We start from the raw sequence: 19793 nt of genomic DNA on the forward strand, positions 1-19793 counted from the left end.
ATTATTCAGGCTTAACATCTTATTCCACTGGGCTATTTACTGGAATAGGTTAAAGATAACTGAGAAAGTGTGACTTGTTGTTACGCCAGATAAACAACCTAAATTAACAACAATCCTTCACAGAGTCATGTATTCACATCATGAAAACAATCACTTTTTATTATCAGATTCCAGTTACTCTTACATTTTTGTCCAACTCTCACAAAATCAAAATGTTAAAGTTTGCAGGCGGTTAAGGAGTCTGAGGCTGCTCGTTTGAAGCTGTGGTATGTTGTCTGTGGGACTCAGGCTCAGCAGGAAATACCTTGAACGATCCCGCTTCTTCACTTGAATTCTGGACCTCTGCTTGGATTTGTTGAGGATCTCCAGAGCTCACTGCACCTTCATCCATCTCCTCCTCCATCCTATCAGCTAGTGGTTCGCGTTCCTGCTCCTTTTCGTCTGAGCTCGTGTCCTCCATGACAAACAGGTTCCTCATGGAGTCTGCCACTGCTTCTCTCAGCTCATCCTCTGACTCCTCAAAGTTCCTAATGAGAAAGAGTGGAAAAAATTAACACTTAATGACATGTAAGAGTTTAAAAACAAACACACATTGACCAAAATGTTTGATGTAATTAAGTAAGATTTGTGATGTTGCAGAATTGTACACTGCTGAGTAAAGATGGGTAGAGGCTTTTCGACTCGCTGCACATTGTGGCTCAACCTCTGTGTAGAAATGTGACTAAAAATATGAAGCATTGCAAAAATCATTGCTCAATGTAAAAAGTAACTTTGTTGTCTATAATACATTCATATCTTATATATCTGGTATTGTTCTATTCCCCCCTCTGAAATTCAGAGACATGTAAAGCTCTGCGCTGTTACATGAATCAGTAGCACTGACGAGCAATTTTTGGTGCATTTTTTCACTAAATTCTTCTGGAATTTGACTAATGTGTCCAAAGTTATAGTTGACAATCTGATTCTCTTTCATTTAATCCTCTAATTCAGGGGTCCCCAATCCCAGTCCACGAGGGCCAGTGTCCCTGCAGGTTTTAGATCTCACCCTGGGTCAACACACCTGAATCACATGATTAGTTCATTACCAAGCACCTGGTCCATCAGCTGTGATGGATCAAGGACACATCTAAAACCTGCAGGGACACCGGCCCTCGTGGACTGGGATTGGGGACCCCTGCTCTAATTTCTGTACAATACTGTAATAAACTGATATCTGATAACTGTAACTCCATCTGGTTCAGCTCACTGTGGCAGCATGGAGTAAAAATACGCAGTATATTTAGAATGTGAACAGAAGGAAGTGTTGACTTACGTGTCATCATCATCTGACCTCGGCTCCAGACGCTCTTCATCCATCTCCACATCAGACTCCTCCTCTCCTTCACCATCCCTTTCCTCCACTTTGTCCGGGTTAATTTTCTCCTCTGTTCCGTCCTGCTGTGTCTCTAAATCTTTTTCACATTATAGACATTCCAGGACCACTGAGAACAGCACATTTCACCCTTTACACTGCTGGTTTCAACACCCATCAGATGTGAGTGTGTGATGTCTCACCTGTGGCCACTGAATCTAGAGTTGATGATGTGAGCTCAGCCTGAGCCAGAGCTCTCAGCAGGGTGTTAGGGGGCTCGTCAATCCACTGCCTACGACCTGCCACTTCCTCACCTTGTCCAATAGATCGACATTATTCAGAGAAGCAAAAACCGACTAATTGTAATAAACATTTTGAGCATCACCACCCAGCTGTTCTGTGGGTATGCTGCACCTTGTCCAGCCTCGACCGCCGTGTTGTAGACTGAGTTGATGTCCATGTTGCCGAGCGCGTTCAGCAAAGTCTGAGGAGTCCTGTTGCTCCACCCCCTCCTCCCCTGTAGCCAATCCTTGAGCTTCAGCTGTGCTCCTTCCTGGAAGGACAGAGTTCGATTCAGTGGATCCACTTCCTGCATGGAAAAGGAACGTAAGAGTGAGAAGAAGATTGGCAGTTAGAAAGATACTAAAGACTATATTTATTATATTTATATTTATTTAATTAATTATTTCACCTTTTCTTTTATTTGGCTTTGATTGATATCTTGTGTAATTTTATTATATAGTTCCTATGTACAGCACTTTGTGTCAGCTGTGGTTGTTTTAAAGTGCTTTATAAATAAAGGTGATGATGATGATGATGATATCTTCTGTCTCTCACCTGGTCATCCTGTTTTCTTCCTTCCTCTTCTTTCTCCTCCTCCTCCTCGTCTTCCCTTAGCTTTTCATTATCTAATCGGATCTCAAACATGATTCCCCTCTGTAGACGTCACAAACCCCCAAAAAGAGCAAAAGATACAGTAGTCTTCAGTGCTTCAGATGTGTCAACAACTTAAATGCCACTGTTGAATCTGGAAAGGTCTTCAATATTCAAATAGTTTGAATGCAGGTATACAAGTAGAATTACTGGACTAAACCTCTGCAGAATTGTTTTTGTTGGTATAAACTCACTTTGTCTTTGTGTTTTCTCTCCAAAGCTCTCATCTGGTCTCTGTTCTCCTCTCTGATCTGCCTCAGAGCTGCTTCAACATCCTGCAGAAACCAGACACAGAGAAAACTACAGTTATGAATTCTTCTGTAGAATGAATATTGTATCCCTAAATATGTGTGCAAACACTACAGTGATTGCTTTAAAAATAAAGCAGAATATACTGTCAGAGTATGGTTATAGGGTTGTAATAGTTCGTGAAGATAATACAGGTATATGCCATGCAGCCACAGGGTGTGATTTGCAAGGAGAATGGACCTTTAATCGATCTACAGTACAAACAACACTTTGTGCACTGGCAACGCTTTGATAGTTGAAATGATATTGCAAAGACGTGAACAATCTGGATTCTGTTCTGTTCCAACTTGTTGTTTCAGAGTCAAAACTATTACATTATTAATATAAAAAATTAAATAAAAAGATTTAGAGTGTCACATTTTACAGGACATTCAATACAAATATTTACAGTGGGTGTCCAACGCATGCCTGGTCATCTACATCAGCATTCCCTAAAAAGGTGAGATCTATAGTCTCGTATTTCATTCCATTGTATTCATTCAGTTATGCACGGTGTCTGTTGTCTCACATCCTGCAGTTACAAAGCCTTGATGTGAAGAAAGGCTACAGTTTGTTAGTTTGGCAGCTGATGGCGACGCTGCTGCGATGGGCTGTTAGAGAGGAACGGTCAGTGGAAAGACCAACCCTAACTTGACCATCATACACTGCATTCACAAGTTAGAGCCTGCAGTCCATGATGGTGCAGAACATGTTACAGAGATATTTTCACATATTTATGAAGTGTTTGTTGCTGGTCTGAATAAATGTAAAGCCTTGCCCCTTTTCCTCTCTGGAGGTTTGCATATATGAGTAAAAGAGGGGCACTGCACTGCAAATATCACGCTACAGGAAAGCAGAAAATTAACTGGCCTCTGAAAGAAATTAAATTAGCTTTAGAAAATTGCTTTATATTACTAAAATATCATCAATATGAAGAAAGTATTTGTGATTCCTATCCAGTAATCTATTTCACCAGTGCAGGTGCTGCTTCCTGGGGCTCTTTGTTGTCGACAGATGGTTCTATGTCCTTGGATTGCTCCAACACAAAGGTCTCGAGTTTGTGTTGTGGCCTGGCCTGAAACATGACAGGATGAAAATATGTTAATGCTCTTCATTATTGACTGAGAGTTGCTATTATGTGTATTTTCTGCAGAAGGTTGATTCAACCTTTGAAGTGACCCAAAGTGTAAAAGGGTAAGTTCAAGAGTTCAGGAGTTTGTACGTACCTCTGCTTCAGCTCTCATCCTCATCTGTTTCATCTCCAGGTGATATTGCTGTCTAATGAGATCGAGCTGACGCAGGTACTCCTGCAACCACACACACACTCTAAAAGCTACTAGAAAACATTCCTAGGAGAGTTTTTCTGCATTTCTTTATTTCTGTAAACACATTTTTGTCCTTCATTTAGATACTAAACATAACTGCTCACTTTAATGGCTGCTGTGTCTTGTGAGTGTGTCCCACCTGCTGACCCCCTTGTCTCTTGTCCAAAGGCATATGTTGGTGTTCAGGTTTGCCCACCTCCTGCTCTTGACCACCAGGCTTGCTGTTGCGCTCAGCTGTACATGGACGCAGACCCTGAACAACAGAAAAGCGAAGGCTAAAGGTAAAAGTGGCTAATCGTTGTGAAAACTGTGCCACTTTCATTTCTTACAGTATAGTCTTACAGGTAATAAACTCTACTGTGCATTAGTACAGTTTAATAGTGAACAGTTTTGATGTACTTGTGTTCCACTACACTAACCACAACACTACAGCTCCGCTTATAGTTAATACACTAATAGAAGAGTAGATATTCCAGCAACAGTGTGTGGAGGCACAGAGCTTAGTCCTACCAGCTGTTTCTCTGCTCTCAGCTTGTAGTCGTTGGCCTCCTGTCTTCTCTGCAGGTATTCATTTCGAGCGGCAGCCACACTGACAGAAGAAGATTAACTGTTACTTTAGTTCAATTCAATTGTATTTATATAGCGTAAAATCACTGAACAGGTGCTTAAAGGTATTTTATATTGAAGGTAAAGACCCTACATGGGTTACAGAGAAAACACCAACAACTAGATCACTGTCTTTGAGTAAGCCTTTGGCGACAGTGGGAAGGAAAACTCCCTTTTAACAGGAAGAACTAGGCTCAGGGCATCTATCATGACCTGTTGGGGTGAGAACAGGAAGACAGGGCAGGACCGTTCTTCTCCCTTGCAAAAAACTCTTATCTACTTGAAAGCTGAACAGCTGCTGACTGTTTTTATGAGTCGCTGCTATTTACATAAAGTGTGCTGCTAGGTCCTAGTATGAGTGCAGTTCCAAATTTATGGTCGTCTGGATGAAGGCTGGTCTAGTTTTGGAGACTTTTCCCTGATGCTAGGGAATCAGAGCTAACCAAGAAGATATTTTACCGTTTTATCCCATTTAAGTACTTAAAAAGAACCTTTAATGGCTGTATGTACAGCTGAAACAAATCATCCATTAATGAAGAGGAACTCAATTGACAGCTATGCTACTGTAATGATAGCTGGATGTACTTTCTATCCTATTGTTTTTATTGGTTGATTTAATTTAAAGTTTTTACAGAAACTGTTTCCTGAATAATTGTTAGCTACAGGTGTACTGGTCTTTGGTCACTCACAGCTGATATGGTTCCACAGAACAAGGAGCAGCTTGGTCTTCACATTGCTCCTTTGGTCTTTCCACAGGAGGAAGAGGAAGAACATCCTCTTTGTTCCTCCTCTGAAAGGCATCCAACTGGGCGTGGTAATGCTGGTAATGGCTGACAGGCTGCTGACCATTAAACCTGTAATTAATATTACATATTATACATGCATGATAAACCATCATCATTAAGTGAAGCTAATGGTTGATTAACCAAACCTGAGATCTGTATCTGTATGAATGATAAGAAACATACAATAGAGGTATAAGAAAGTACATCCTTTCAATTCTAAGGTTTTACATATCAGGACATAACTTGATGAGCTCTGGAGACTTGATGATGATGATTTAAATCAAGCACATTTGATTAGCAGCACATGGCTGCTACTTACCCACTTAATTCCCTCTGCATCAGCTAAGGGTCTACTTTGTCATACACTGCTTCTGCATTTTGGCTTAATTTTTGTTAAATATATAATGACATGGTGTAATTTGTCTATGTTCAAATCCAGTCTGGGGACTTTCTGTGCAGAGGTTACATGCTTTCCCGTGTCTGTGTGGGTTTTCCCTGGGAACTCCGGCTTCTTCCCACAGTCTAAAAACATTCTTGGGTTTAGGCTAATTAGTGATGCTAAACTGGCCATACATGTGAATGTGAAAGTGAATGGTTGTCTGTCTCTCTGTATTAGCCCTGTGACAGACTGATGACCTGTCCAGGATGTACCCCAGCTCTCACTGTATGAAGCTGGGATGGGCTCCCCAGTACCCCAACCCAAACTTGAACTGGATAAGCAGAAAAAGGATAGATGGATGTAATATGTCATGTTCATATGAGGCTGCGGCTAGCTATTATAAGCTCTAATTTTTTTTTACAGATCATCTTGAAATAAGATGCACTTAAAGCTGGTCAGGTTACACAGCTGTAAACAGAAGTGTCAATATCAGGCGGGAATAGGACCAAAGGAGTTACTATGCGTTCACATCATTCTGAGCAAACCTTTGGATCCCTGGAAACTCTCTATTGGCTGCTAGTTGTGCTTCTCTACGTTGAGGAGGCTGCAATTACAAACAAATGCAGTATTAATACAACAGAAATACAAGAAAAACTAAAGAACTGTATTATACCGACTGAGCTGTGCTTCCATTGCTTTACTGCAGCTTTGTTAAAAGAACAAAGAATTCCAGTAAAGCAAAAATCATGCTTGGGTGATACGAGCTCTACTCCAAATCTGAAAAAGCACCTACTAGCTAAGTACAGCAGTTCCACACCACTGGAGGTACAGTAGTTAAAAATAAGCTAGCAAGTCAAGCAAGTCATTAACCGCTGAAACTTACAAAGTTACTTTTTTATGGTGGTAATCAGTGAAACTGTGGATATTGTTTCCATGTTATTACTTTATGGTGGGTGGGTGTGTAGGCTTTGAGAGGGACTTTCCAATCTGGTTTAGCAGGCACTCGCTTGTTGGCATTCCCCGGCCTCTCGGCTACTCTAGCCTTCTGAATCTTACCTGGAAAACATGAGAATCTTGAGTTAGAATAACAAGGAGTGGGCTGTTTTTTGCTGTCTGTGAGCACAGAGTCACACGCTGTGATTGTTGTTGATGGTCGCTGTCTCACAGATAAAGTTCACTTTTCTTGGTTTCTGTGTTTTTAATGTGTCACTTTCACACATGACATAAATGTAGGTTTATACGTGTATACCGTGGGGGGGGGGGGGGTTTACTGCTTTGACAGTGCATGCAGTTTTTCATGCACTGCTTTATCGATTAAAAGAAAAAGACTAAATCACTCACACAACAGGTAAAAATAATGTGCAAGTGTTGAGACAAATAAGTTAGGTAACCATTGTGAAGGAGAAAGTGAAAATAAACACCCCCTCAGTGATTTGTCCTTGGGCTGTGCGCTGATGTTATCAAAACACAATGTGAGCCAGGATGTAAGGTGATTACATTTAGTCCAATCAGGTTCCAGCTCTTCCCCAACAGTTACTGAGTGATACGAGCGGACAGGAGTTTCCCTGCAGCTTATCAGATGTGTTGAAGGACAGTCGTGGTGTGGGTAAGCTACCACTGGGTGTCACTACAGTATACACAATTGAAGACTCAGAACAGAACTGAAATTATTAAGAGATTCTCTTACTGCTCTTATACCTGAAGGCTCTGCTGATGTTTATCTAATACAACTCTTAGTGCTTGTACTATAAAAAGTAATGCAAAAAGTTTTGGAAAAAAACACTCCTGCATCATAGACAGTGACTGGAAAGACACCACAGGGAATTATGTTTGATATGTGCACACAGCATACAGAGGCATCCCTACAGCTATGCTTTATGTTCTTTAAATTATTTTGAAAGTAAATTAAAACATATAACCATCAATAAACACATCAGACTAACATCTGAAGCCCCTGAATTCGATCTGCACCATAACAACATGGTCCAAGTCATAATGAACTATCTTGAGCAACACAACAGAAAAAGAAGTACAAGCAGAAGTATTGCAGCAGATGGTCTGGGCTGTAAGGAGTCTTGACCTCAACATCATGGACACAGTCTAGGAATAGAATAGGCAGAAGATACTGACAGAACCTAAATCAGAAGGGGAAAAAAAATCAAAGCATGTTTTCCAGGAGATGTGTGAGGGAAAAAAGCTGCCTTCCAAGTAATTTAAAATTTTGTATTGTAAGTCCAGCTGCACCTGGTGTTTTTGCTGCTCCCCCTCTTGTTTTAACTGGTTGAGACCCCACAGCTTTGTTTCTATGCAACACGGTGTGGCTAAACTCCTCTTGCATCACCTGCTCACACACAAGAAATCACAAAAACAGAAGCAAACCTGCACATTCATATATGTATTTATCTGTCAGAGATTTTTATGACCAAGTCAATACCTGGAATTTACAAACATTTAAACTAACACACTATATCATTTTATGTAATGTGAGATCTGTTTGAATTCATGACCCGTGAAGTTCTGTCTGAAAAACAAAACAATTCCTGAAATCTGAATTATCTAAAATCTCAATTAATCTCAATTAATATTTAGTAATGTTTCAATCTGTTTGACAAATATATTGGGCACTGAAAAAATATTTTAAAATATTTATAACTAAGTAGTTGTTTAGTATTATGCCCATATAGTACTATTTTTTAAGAAATTTGTTTGCTGTGCTTGTATGATCTTGATTGATTGATTGATTGATTGATTGATTGATTGGTTTATGTGTTTGATTTTGTTTCATGAATTAGTGACAGTGCTAATATTATCTTATTCCTAAACTATCTTTTTTATGTTGTAAACATGAACAATTTCCTTTTACTGAGACGATTTGATGACATCAATAATCTGTGAACCAATCCGATTGCAAACCTGAGTATCCAGGTGTTTGCTGATATGTTTCTCCAAAATAGGACGTCGGAGGACTGAAGTGACTGAGGGACGGTCTCGTGGGTTGACCTGAAAAAGAAAGAAAAAAAATGTTTGCTTTCATGTGTATGCACAATTAAAGTACAAACTCAGCGCTTCCTGGGAGATCCAAAGGTATTTTTTAGCAAAGACACACCATCTCGGTCTACCAATGCAGTCTCTTTCCTGTAGGAAGCATCCAGACTAGCTGCTCCAAAGTGACATCTTGGTCGCATGACCAAACCACTTCAGATATTAGCCCAAAGGAGCAGTTGTTCTACTCCCTGCTAATTACAGTCTGACTCATTACTAATTAAGTCTGAGTCAAAAGACCAGCTTCATGTTCATACTTGTTGGTTTTGCACACTTGTTTATCTAACTCATATCCACAGACCAAATGAAAAACCTGGAAGTGACATGAGAGTGTCTGACCTTAAAGAGCTGGGTGACCAGCAGGCGTAGGTCGTAGGAGTAGCGGCTGGGTACTGGGCTGTAGCGCCCCCTGCAGATTTTACTGACAAGCTGTCGCAAGCTGCTGGCCTCAAACTGCAGGAGACAAGTCGACACAGGCACACACAAATACCCCATGGGATATATATATGCAGCACACAGAGAGTTCATGTAAATGTCTCTACTTTGGACGACCAAAACAGATTCTGTGTCAGTTTCCTATTCGGTCTAATTCTGATTCTCTTACTGCACTCCTACACAGAGGCCAGCATTGGCGTAAGTGTTAGCATTAAGACAGCATTAGTGAAGCTGAGTGTGTGAAGCAGCTTTGGGTGTGCAGGGCGTTGGGCATCTTACTGGATGTTTTAGGGTACAGAGTTCATACAGGACACACCCCAGAGACCAGATATCCCTGCAGGAAGGAAACACACACACACACACACACACACACACACACACACACACACGCACACACACACACGGACCAAGGTTAGAAGGAAAGATTTCAAAAGCAATCGGACATCATTTTAACCACATCAACTTTCTAGTGAGACATAGACTTTATTACAAACCACTCTCACCTCAGTGTTGATTTTTGGGGGTTTTATTTACTAGAGTGTGTTTGCAAAGCATGTTAAATTATTATTTCTGATACACCTCACCTGTATAACTCAATATTTCCTTGTGAAACTTAAGTTTCCAGTCCGCTTGAGCTGAACAACACCACAATCTTAAGAGCACTGAAGCAGCTAATCAGAGCATAGCTGCCAATAGTAAAAATTCTTTTCAGGCATTTGCTTTCTTGGCTCAGAGCCAAGCGTGGGTGTGGGGTGTTTATCCTCTCGCAGTTTGGTGGGACCTTTTAAGCGTTGAGAAGTTAAAGGCATTTCTGTCTTCTTCTGAAAGGACAGCTTAGGAGTTTGGAATTAGTTCATGTCAGTAGGGGTGTCAGCCATGAAAACTGTGTGTGTGTGTGTGTGTGTGTGTGTGTGTGTGTGTGTGTGTGTGTGTGTGTTTGTGTGTATGTGTGTGTGTGTGTGTGTGTGTGGGAAAGAGGAAGGAACTTTGACCTCAGTTGTATCAAAATAAGACTGCAGAAGAGTGCAGCAAAAACACAAAAGAATGGAGGAAGGACGAATCATCAGCTTGAGATGTTGCATGTGTGAGTTTGCTTTTGGCAGGCCTGTATGTGTCTCTCTGTGTATGTGTTTCAACACATTGACACGAGTGAAGGTGCTGCAGCCTGAGCAGATCATGACTGGAAGATTACAGCACCGTGCTCTATTATTACACCCACAAAGCTAATCCACAGCCACAGGTTCTAGCAGGGAACCTCCTCATTCTGGCCTCAGCTATTTGTTTAAACCCTCCCACATCCAATCACAGCTTAGTCCCCAAAAACAAGGTGTAGCAGGGATTTCAAGATCACAATGATTTCACCAATGATTTCCTGGAACAAAAAAAGGTTTTAGGCTTCAGTGGCTGATTCCGTGTGATGCAGTTTCCTACATAAGCTGCTCCTAATAAACAGACTTTACACTCTGGCTCCACTGCTAAAAAAGATCAAAGTTAATGACAGATCAATTTATTTGTGCAGACATTTAGATGTCTGGTTTCAGAGCTGAACACAACTGGAGCTTCAGCCCCACACATGTGAGGTACAAAACAAAAACACAGTTTTACCATATCTGCTCTATTTTTGTGCCCCTCCTTTAATTGGTTTGTATAACTTTTTCTTTAAACATTAAATTGTGGGCACAACAAGCCTCTGTAGCTTATCATGGAATAAAATAAATATCCAAAAAGAGGTTATATTATGGAGCTTACTGGTTGCACAGGTATAACAGAACAATCTGAACAGTATGATATATATATATCATACTGGCAACCACACATACATACGTCTTGTTGTTATAGGGCCGATTCTCACAGATCTCTGGGGAGAGGTAGTACGGTGTCCCAACACAAGTCCTGGCCAGCTCCATGGTACTACACAATGTACAGAAACAACACTATTAGGATAAATAAATTAACTGTAAATACAAGTTTATATGCATGCTATCAAAGAACATACACTAAATTACTAGTGGTCTCATAAAGCAATATGGGTGTTTTTCATACAAATGTTTTTTTAGTAAGGGCACTCAGTGAAAACAGTTGGTTGAGGCAAAGTCTTGAAGGAAGCATTTGTTTTTGTTTTTTTGGTCAGCCATGTAAGATGGAAGTCATCATTAGTGGTGACGAGAAACATTAAATATATGTTCTGGAGAAAAGCAAATGAAATGACTTTCTGGAAAAATGTAAACACAAACAAGACCAAACATAACTTTAAACTGAAGCTCCTTTTGTCAGTGAGTCAAAATGTAAGAACATGAAGCTATGAACCTAAGTGATCAGGAAAATATGTATCATAAGTTATCTAACTGGCTAATTAGATTGTAGAAAACTTGTTTCTCTTCTTTACAAAGACTAACACGTAAGTCTGGTGTTTATTTTTTAGCCATTTTCACCTGCTCACTGGTTATTTTCTCTTTTATGAATTGTTTTTATGGGAAAATCCCAGTAGATCATCAGATTTTGAGCTGCACCTAACAAAGTGGTTGGTGAGCGTATATTCACCAGTAATTGGGACACGGTGTTTAGACCAGTGTTTGTGTGAATGGGTGAATTTAGCATGTTGTATAGATTGTTTTGAGTACTCCAGGAGAGTAGAAAAGGGCCATATAAGAATAAGTCCATTTACCGTACATTGCCTGCACTGAGATTGAAGAACTGGATTATCAGAGCAAACTCTGCTGTTAGAAAATAAATCATATGTAAATGCAAGTTTTGCAAAAGCTTTAATATAAGAGCTTTTAGCCTTCTCCCCTATCCGTCTAATGTGAACCATTACTTTAATTATCTGCTGTATTTTGTTACTGGGGAAAAAACGAAAAACACATTCGAGTTAATTGGCAACTAAGCTTAATGGACTGCCATTAAAGAAGCATGGTTTGCACAAGTAATAGCATTTTATAGGCTATTCTATATTGTGCTGGGAGCCAAACAGAGTGCTTTCAGCCCTGGGGTAATATGATGACATTTCCTGGTACCTGTTAGGATTCTGGCTGCTGCATTGTGAATGAGCTGAAGTCACCCTACTGATGATTTGGATAATCTGGCAAACAGAGCATTACAGTAATCTATCCTACTCGATATGAATGCATGGACCAATTTCTCAGAGTCAGTTTGAGACGATATTGATGCGATTATCAAAACTGAAACCCAGAATGACTGAAAGACTCCAGACTTGCTCACTGAGAGAGACAGAGTGGATAAATACGAAAGCATTTTCTGTCTCTGACTTTTTGGAAAAACAACAAATATTTCTGTTTTGTTTCTATCCAGCTCTAGAAAACTTTCCAGACATCAAGCAGTTAATGTCATCAGTGCAGCTCATTAGTTTGTGAATGGAGGTTAGTTCATCAGAGGAAAAGGATAAGCACAACTATGTGTCATCTGCATAAGAATGGGAGGATATCTTATGATTCTTCGTGATAGTATCAAGTAGGAGTACGTAAAGGTTAATCAGCAATGGACCAAGGACTGAGCCTTGAGGATCCATCCATCCATGCAATCAGGAACCTGACCTGGTAAACCCACTGTGTCATGAAGCCTTTGAATTAGAATGTCGTGGTGCTGAAAGCAGGAGTGAGTTCAGATAGAACTAAAACTCAGACTCTTTGTGAGCCATTATTGATGTTTATTGATGTTCTTTTTATTTTTTAACAGCCCTCTGTATCTTTAGCACCATTATTACATCCATACAATATTGATTGTAAATAAGGTTAGTACGTTGTTAAAGCAGGCCATACAAAAGGCGTCATACGTTTTTGTGCTCTGAGTGGATTTGAACCCTAATTGGTACTTATCATAAAGACTGTTAAATATATATTTACTCAGTTGTTTGTAAACAAATTTTCCAAATTTTGTGAAAGGGAAGAATAAAATATTAGAAAAGGGAAATTATGTCAATATTATTTTTCTTAAATAGTGGTGTGATTATTACATATTTTAGAGAAACAGGGAAGATGCCAGTATGTGGAGAACTATTGATACTGACTAAATGATTTGTAAAACATGAGCTACAAATTTGAATAGTTTCATGGGAATGGAGTCAAGGAACAAGGTGTAGGACTTGATGAATAATTGCTTCCTGATCTTTAAAATTTAAAGCTGAGAATATGAGGCATTGCTAGGTAAATTACTGTAACAGACTAAGATATTACCTATGATATCATGAACATTGCTCTTGTAGAAAGAAAGAAATTTGTCACATTTATTTATTGAAAGAAATTCAGTTGGTATGGTTTTGGAGAGATTAAGTAGTTTGTCAGTGGATGAATATAGAAAAGCAGTATTAAACTGGTTTTCAGTTCAGAGATGTAGAGTTGTCTGGCTAATTTAATTTTGTGTATCAGTAAAATATATTTTTATAGAATAAAAAATTAATTTGTAGTTTGTTTTTTTTTCTGTATTTTCTCTCAGCTCTCCTGCAAATCTATGAAAAACACCAGATAGTGATCTTGAAGTGAAGCTAAAGGATAAATGAATGTCAGTCGTACAAGTGGAAGCTGGCTGAACTCCTACAAAGCGTAAATCAAAACCTGCTGGTGGCTCTCATGAAAATCAGTCAAAGAATATTCTTCGGCATCAGGACTCATTCTCTGCGAGCCATGATTTTCTGCCCAAATGTTCATCAAACGTCCAATTGCTGAAACATTTTAAACATGTTTGCTATTTTCAGTCATGTCTAAAAATTATTGCATGCACAGACTGTTATTTACAGGACATGGATGTGTTTTTATCATTCTCTGCAAGCAGCCAAAAAAACTACAGACAGACCATTATTTCCACAGCCATTTGTTTACATGTCCGGGACGACGGTTTGTGGAATGATAATCAGTTGTTTGGAAGTCATCCATGTTTTACAGAGGGCTCAGCGACAGACAGCTGCACTGTCTGTGTGTGTGTGTGTGTGTGTGTGTGTGTGTGTGTGTGTGTGTGTGTGTGTGTGTGTGTGAAGATGACACTGACTTACTTATTCAACATTCTTGCGATTCCAAAGTCACCCAGCTTCGCTTTCATCCCTCCGTTGGTTAGGAAGATATTCTAGACCAGAGGGAGAGCAAGAATGAAAGGATGTCTGTGTTCAACAAGGATGGCACTAACATTGTGTGTGTGTGTGTGTGTAAACGGATAAGACTGATGATACTGATGATAGACAGTGATGGCCATGAGTAGTCTGTGGTCAGTTGTTTTGAGATATTCTTGGAGCTGGCATACAGCAAGGTCTTTGTTCAATGCAAAGCTGACCTCAGGACAGTTCAGCTGTACAATACTGTGCAATGATAACACTAGATAATTATAAAACTCAACCTCAGTCTCTGTGGGTAATGTTTACCACGTAAATGTCCAATAATGAATATAATGCATGATGTAAACTCTGCATTGTAAAGCTCAGGTAAAGTGATGGTACTTGTTCAGTTTGGTTCTGACAGGTGACTGTGATCACAATCCTTGTCTTTAAAAATGATAATCAGACTTACATTGGTTGTTGTCAGGACACAGACTACAGAAATAAATAACAGGTCTCGTGCATTTCTTTCACATCTTAGTCCAAAATCTATATGTAAATCATAAAAACATATAACTGTTCATGAGGAGGTGAATGCATGTGCAAGTTTGATCACTATTATTTGAAAAAAACACCATTACTATATAAGGCCACCTGTTTTGTGTAATTTGTTGAAAAGTTCAAAATAGTTTACAAATACTGAACACAGACAGAACAGCTTGTTTTGAATGAATTAGCTTTATATGTGATTGCAGGCTGTAGTGAAGCAGGTTAAATACTTGAGCTTTGATGTCTCTGTGGAGAATCTTCCGGTCATGGATGTGTTTGAGGCCCAGACAGATCTGAACAAACCAGTCGACGATCTAAGAAACATGCAACTGTTTTATTACTGTGACATTTTCATATGGATAGAGAGCAAATTACCACCTAATGAAGAATATAAATGAAAACCTCCACAATTAATGTTCCGATTAGGCATAACATTGTGACCACCTGCCTAATATTGTGTTGGTCCCCCTTTTGCTGCCAAAACAACTCAGCCTAACAACCCATCGAGGCATGAAGGTGTGCTGTGGTATCTGTCAGCAAGATGCCAACAACAGATCTTCTAATTGTTAAGTTGCAAGGTGAGGGCTCCTTGGATTGGACTTGTTTGTCCAGCACATCCAGATGTGCTGGACAAACTTTGATGCCTCACAGAGACATCAATGTCCAATTGGTTTGAGATCTGGGGAATTCCGAGGCCGAGTTAACATGTTAAAACCCTTTGTTGTGCTCCTCAAACCATTTCTGTAACCATTTTTGTTTTGTTGCACATTATCCTGCTGAAAAGGCCATCCGGGAGTACTGGTTCAATGGTGCGGTTGGTCTGCAATAATGCGTTGGTAGGTATTTCATATAAAAGTAACATCAACATGGATGACAGGACCCAACGTTTCCCAGCAAAACATTTCACAAAGCATAACACTGGTTTGCCTTCTTCCCATAGTGCATCCTATTGCCAGGTGTTCGCCCAGGTAAGTGAGTCACACACACCCGGGCAGCCACATGAGGTAAAAGAAAACATGATTTGTCCAGTGAGACCCCGTTCTTCCATTGCTTCATGGTTTAGTTCTAATGCTTACGTGCGTATTCCTGCCACTTTCGGTGGTGGGCAGGAGTCAGCACGGACACCCTGACTGGTCTGCAGCTATCCAGCCCCACACACAACAAACTGTGATGCTCTATGTATCTACAGTGGCTTGCAAAAGTATTCGGCCCCCTTGAACTTTTCCACATTTTGTCACATTACAGCCACAAACATGAATCAATTTTATTGGAATTCCACGTGAAAGACAAATACAAAGTGGTGCACACGTGAGAAGTGGAACGAAAATCATACATGATTCCAAACATTTTTTACAAATAAATAACTGCAAAGTGGTGCGTGCGTAATTATTCAGCCCCCTGAATCAATACTTTGTAGAAACACCTTTTGCTGCAATTACAGCTGCCAGTGTTTTAGGATATGTCTCTACCAGCTTTGCACATCTAGAGACTGAAATCTTTGCCCATTTTTCTTTGCAAAACAGCTCCAGCACAGTCAGATTAGATGGACAGCGTTTCTGAACAGCTGATCTTGCCACAGATTCTCGATTGGATTTAGATCTGGACTTTGACTGGGCCATTCTAACACATGGATATGTTGTTTTAAACCATTCCATTGTTGGCCTGGCTTTATGTTTAGGGTCGTTGTCCTGCTGGAAGGTGAACCTCCGCCCCAGTCTCAAGTCTTTTGCAGACTCCAAGAGGTTTTCTTCCAAGATTGCCTCGTATTTGGCTCCATCCATCTTCCCATGAACTCTGACCAGCTTCCCTGTCCCTGCTGAAGAGAAGCACCCCCAGAGCATGATGCTGCCAAACATAGCGTCTTGCATTTTGGCCAAAAAGTTCCATTTTGGTCTCATCTGACCAGAGCACCTTCTTCCACATGTTTGCTGTGTCCCCCACATGGCTTGTGGCAAACTGCAAATGGGACTTCTTATGGTTTTCTGTTAACAATGGCTTTCTTGTTGCCACTCTTCCATAAAGGCCAACTTTGTGCAGTGCACGGCTAATAGTTGTCCTATGGACAGATTCCCCACCTGAGCTGTAGATCTCTGCAGCTCGTCCAGAGTCACCATGGGCCTCTTGGCTGCAAACTCCTGTGAGTTTAGGTGGACGGCCTTGTCTTGGTAGGTTTACAGTTGTGCCATACTCCTTCCATTTCTGAATGATCACTTGAACAGTGCTCTGTGGGATGTTCAATGCTTGGGAAATCTTTTTGTAGCCTAAGCCTGCTTTAAATTTCTCAATAACTTTATCCCTGACCTGTCTGCTGTGTTCTTTGGACTTCATGGTGTTGTTGCTCCCAATATTCTCTTAGACAACCTCTGAGGCCGTCACAGAGCAGCTGTATTTGTACTGACATTAGATTACACACAGGTGCACTCTATTTAGTCATTAGGGATCAGGCAATGTCTATGGGCAACTGACTGCACTCAGACCAAAGGGGGCCGAATAATTATGCACACACCACTTTGCAGTTATTTATTTGTAAAAAAATGTTTGGAATCATGTATGATTTCGTTCCACTTCTCACGTGTGCACCACTTTGTGTTGGTCTTTCACGTGAAATTCCAATAAAATTGATTCATGTTTGTGGCTGTAATGTGACAAAATGTGGGAAAGTTCAAGGGGGCCAAATACTTTTGCAAGCCACTGTATGTAACCAGCATTAACATTAAGCAATCTGAGCTACAGTAGCTTGTCTGCTGGATTGGACCACACAGCCCAGCCTTCGCTCTTCACACGCATCCATAACCTTGTAGCTGGTTCACCACTGTCCCTTCCTTGAACCACTGTTGATTAGGTACTGACCACTGCAGACCAGGAACACCCCACAAGAGCTGCAGTTTTGAAGATGCTCTAACCCAGTCATCTAGCCATCACAATTTTTCTCCAAACCTTACACCTTGAGGGCTCTTGCTCCCTAATATATCCCAGCCACTAACAGGTGTCATGATGAAGAGATAATCAGTCTTATTCACTTCACCTCTCAGTGGTCATAATGTTATGTCTGATTGATGTGTGTTTGTACTGTTATTTCTTGCGTGCAGTAATAACAGAGACTGAATGTCCTTCAGTGTGTTTGTGAACATATTTCAGTGCAAAACTATCACAGTGAGGAAAATCTGATCAGCCTTTATCAAATAGCTAAGGCCAGGGTGAGGTATACCTGCTCCTCAGTGAAAGGAACTCCTCTCTGTATGTTGATTTTCTTCATCAGATCTCCTCCGTCACAGTACTCCATCACTATATAAAGGCTGCCTCTCTCTATACAGACATCCAGAAAACACTTTAACACTGATATAAACTGATACATTACATCTTCTACTCTGAAGCCCACACATACCTTGAAAGGACCGGATGAAGGTGACAATGTTTGGATGTTTCATCTTTGACAGCAACGTCACCTCTTTATTGGATGATTCCTTTTCCTTTGCTGACATCTGAGCAGCAAAACACACAAAAATAAAAGGAGTAATGTGTTCTTGGGAAAAATACTTCTAAATAAGCACTAAATATAGTTTAGAATTGATCACTTGAGCTCTAATGGTTTTATCTGGGCTGCAACTAACCATTCATCATCAGTGCTTTTCAATGTAAGTATATTATTTACTGAAGTTACTCTTGTAACAAATAACACTTAAGCAACACGATTTTTAGCTGAGAGATGTAGAATGTCTCAAGGGCTGTAGTGACATACAAAAGACATAATCTAATGTACACAGTGAGAAAGACAGCTTATTTAAGACTTGTCTTAGTCTATACTGACTGCAGAATATGAGTTGTTTTACCATAACCTGATTCTACTTCAAATTAAGCTGGTGCCTGTATATTAGATAAGCTTAGTTTGTGCTTGAAGCATACATTACAAAGCTGAGACACTACAAAGCTGCTTGAATGCATGTGTAAGTCACAGAGAGCAATATAGTGTGATCGTTTTCCTGATCCCAGGCAGCACTGCAGGTAGTGAAACTGAGCTATGCTGCTGTACCTTCCTGAGGCTGATCTCTTTGACCACACACTGTGTGTTTCCACCTCCCCCTTTGTCTTTGACCAGGAAGGCTTTTCCAAATGCACCCTGCCCAATCTGTCTGATAACCTCATAGTCGTTCATTGCCCCTGGAAGACAATATGAGGGGCAAACAGTTTAGCTGATGAAACACAAACTCACTGAGACTGAGTAATAATGGAAAAAAAAAAAAGTAAAATAGTAAACTTTTTGTTCTCATTTTAAAAATTAATGAAAATGTTAAAACGGTGGTAAAACAAAATAAAATAAATGCGTGTAAGCTATTTGCCTATGCCCTCGCCTTAAAAAAAAACGAATCAGTATTATTAACCCTTTCATGCATGAATTATGGCAACCTCAATCAGGATTTTTTCTTTTGAAAGTATTTTTATTCATCTTTAGGGCATGAAAAAAGATTTTTGAACTTCATTTTTTTAAAACATGTACTATTCAAAGAGTTTTTTACATGTCCACGTAGGTGGAAACCTTGCTGACCAGTGGGTGGCAGGGTATGGAGCGACACATCAGTGTCCAATGTAGTGGTTTATGTGCAAGTATACCATCAACACTGACACAAATACAAGAAAACAGACTTTGAATAGCTGTCCACTGTTGTGACCACTATGCGTGACAGGGTTAAACAATTTGGAATAAGTTTAAACAACTATTAACGCCTTCATTTTTCTTAATTATTAAGTCGCCGTCGAACACAGACGGAACTAAGGCCGTTGCCATGGAGACTGAAACACAGTCTACTAGCATTCAATTTAGCACGTTTAACACAAGTTCACCAAAGAGGAGGACAGTGCTCACTTTTTCTCTCTTATAGCGACACAGAAGCTCTGCACTTACCCTTTCAAAAGTAGCAAAAGCAGAAGTCACATTGCGAAAGAAAACGGCTGCAAATTACTTATAAAGTCATTAGAGGAAGCGCTTGTCTTCAGAAGTGTTGAACTACGGTAAGCGCGAAAGGAAACCACGCAGAATGCTGGGAGTAGTAGTTTTTGTAGGCGA

The 19793-nt window shown here is 40.1% G+C and overlaps 1 protein-coding gene across 2 annotated transcripts; it reads right to left on the bottom strand.

Moving 5' to 3' along the window:
- Positions 1–132: 132 nt before the first annotated feature.
- nek5 (NIMA related kinase 5) lies at positions 133–19790 on the bottom strand. 2 transcript variants are annotated; one of them, XM_026144982.2, is made up of 24 exons: positions 19632–19790; positions 18762–18889; positions 18117–18213; positions 17940–18037; positions 14962–15045; positions 14147–14217; positions 10969–11055; positions 9424–9478; positions 9049–9162; positions 8581–8667; positions 7912–8008; positions 6611–6723; positions 6213–6271; positions 5193–5357; positions 4408–4486; positions 4037–4150; positions 3799–3879; positions 3546–3647; positions 2479–2559; positions 2189–2287; positions 1766–1940; positions 1555–1665; positions 1313–1451; positions 133–527 (listed from the first exon to the last, which is right to left on the bottom strand). In XM_026144982.2, exons 2-24 carry the CDS (start codon positions 18882–18884, stop codon positions 233–235), a joined length of 2526 nt encoding a protein of 841 aa, XP_026000767.2. In that variant the 5' UTR covers positions 18885–18889; positions 19632–19790; the 3' UTR covers positions 133–232. The 2 variants fall into 2 exon arrangements, with proteins under 2 accessions (XP_026000767.2, XP_026000770.1); XM_026144985.2 differs by lacking the exon at positions 133–527 and having other exon boundaries at positions 1350–1481.
- Between the last annotated feature and the right edge of the window lie 3 nt (positions 19791–19793).

Source organism: Astatotilapia calliptera, chromosome 16 (assembly GCF_964374335.1).
Source record: "Astatotilapia calliptera chromosome 16, fAstCal68.1, whole genome shotgun sequence".
NCBI lineage: Eukaryota > Metazoa > Chordata > Actinopteri > Cichliformes > Cichlidae > Astatotilapia > Astatotilapia calliptera.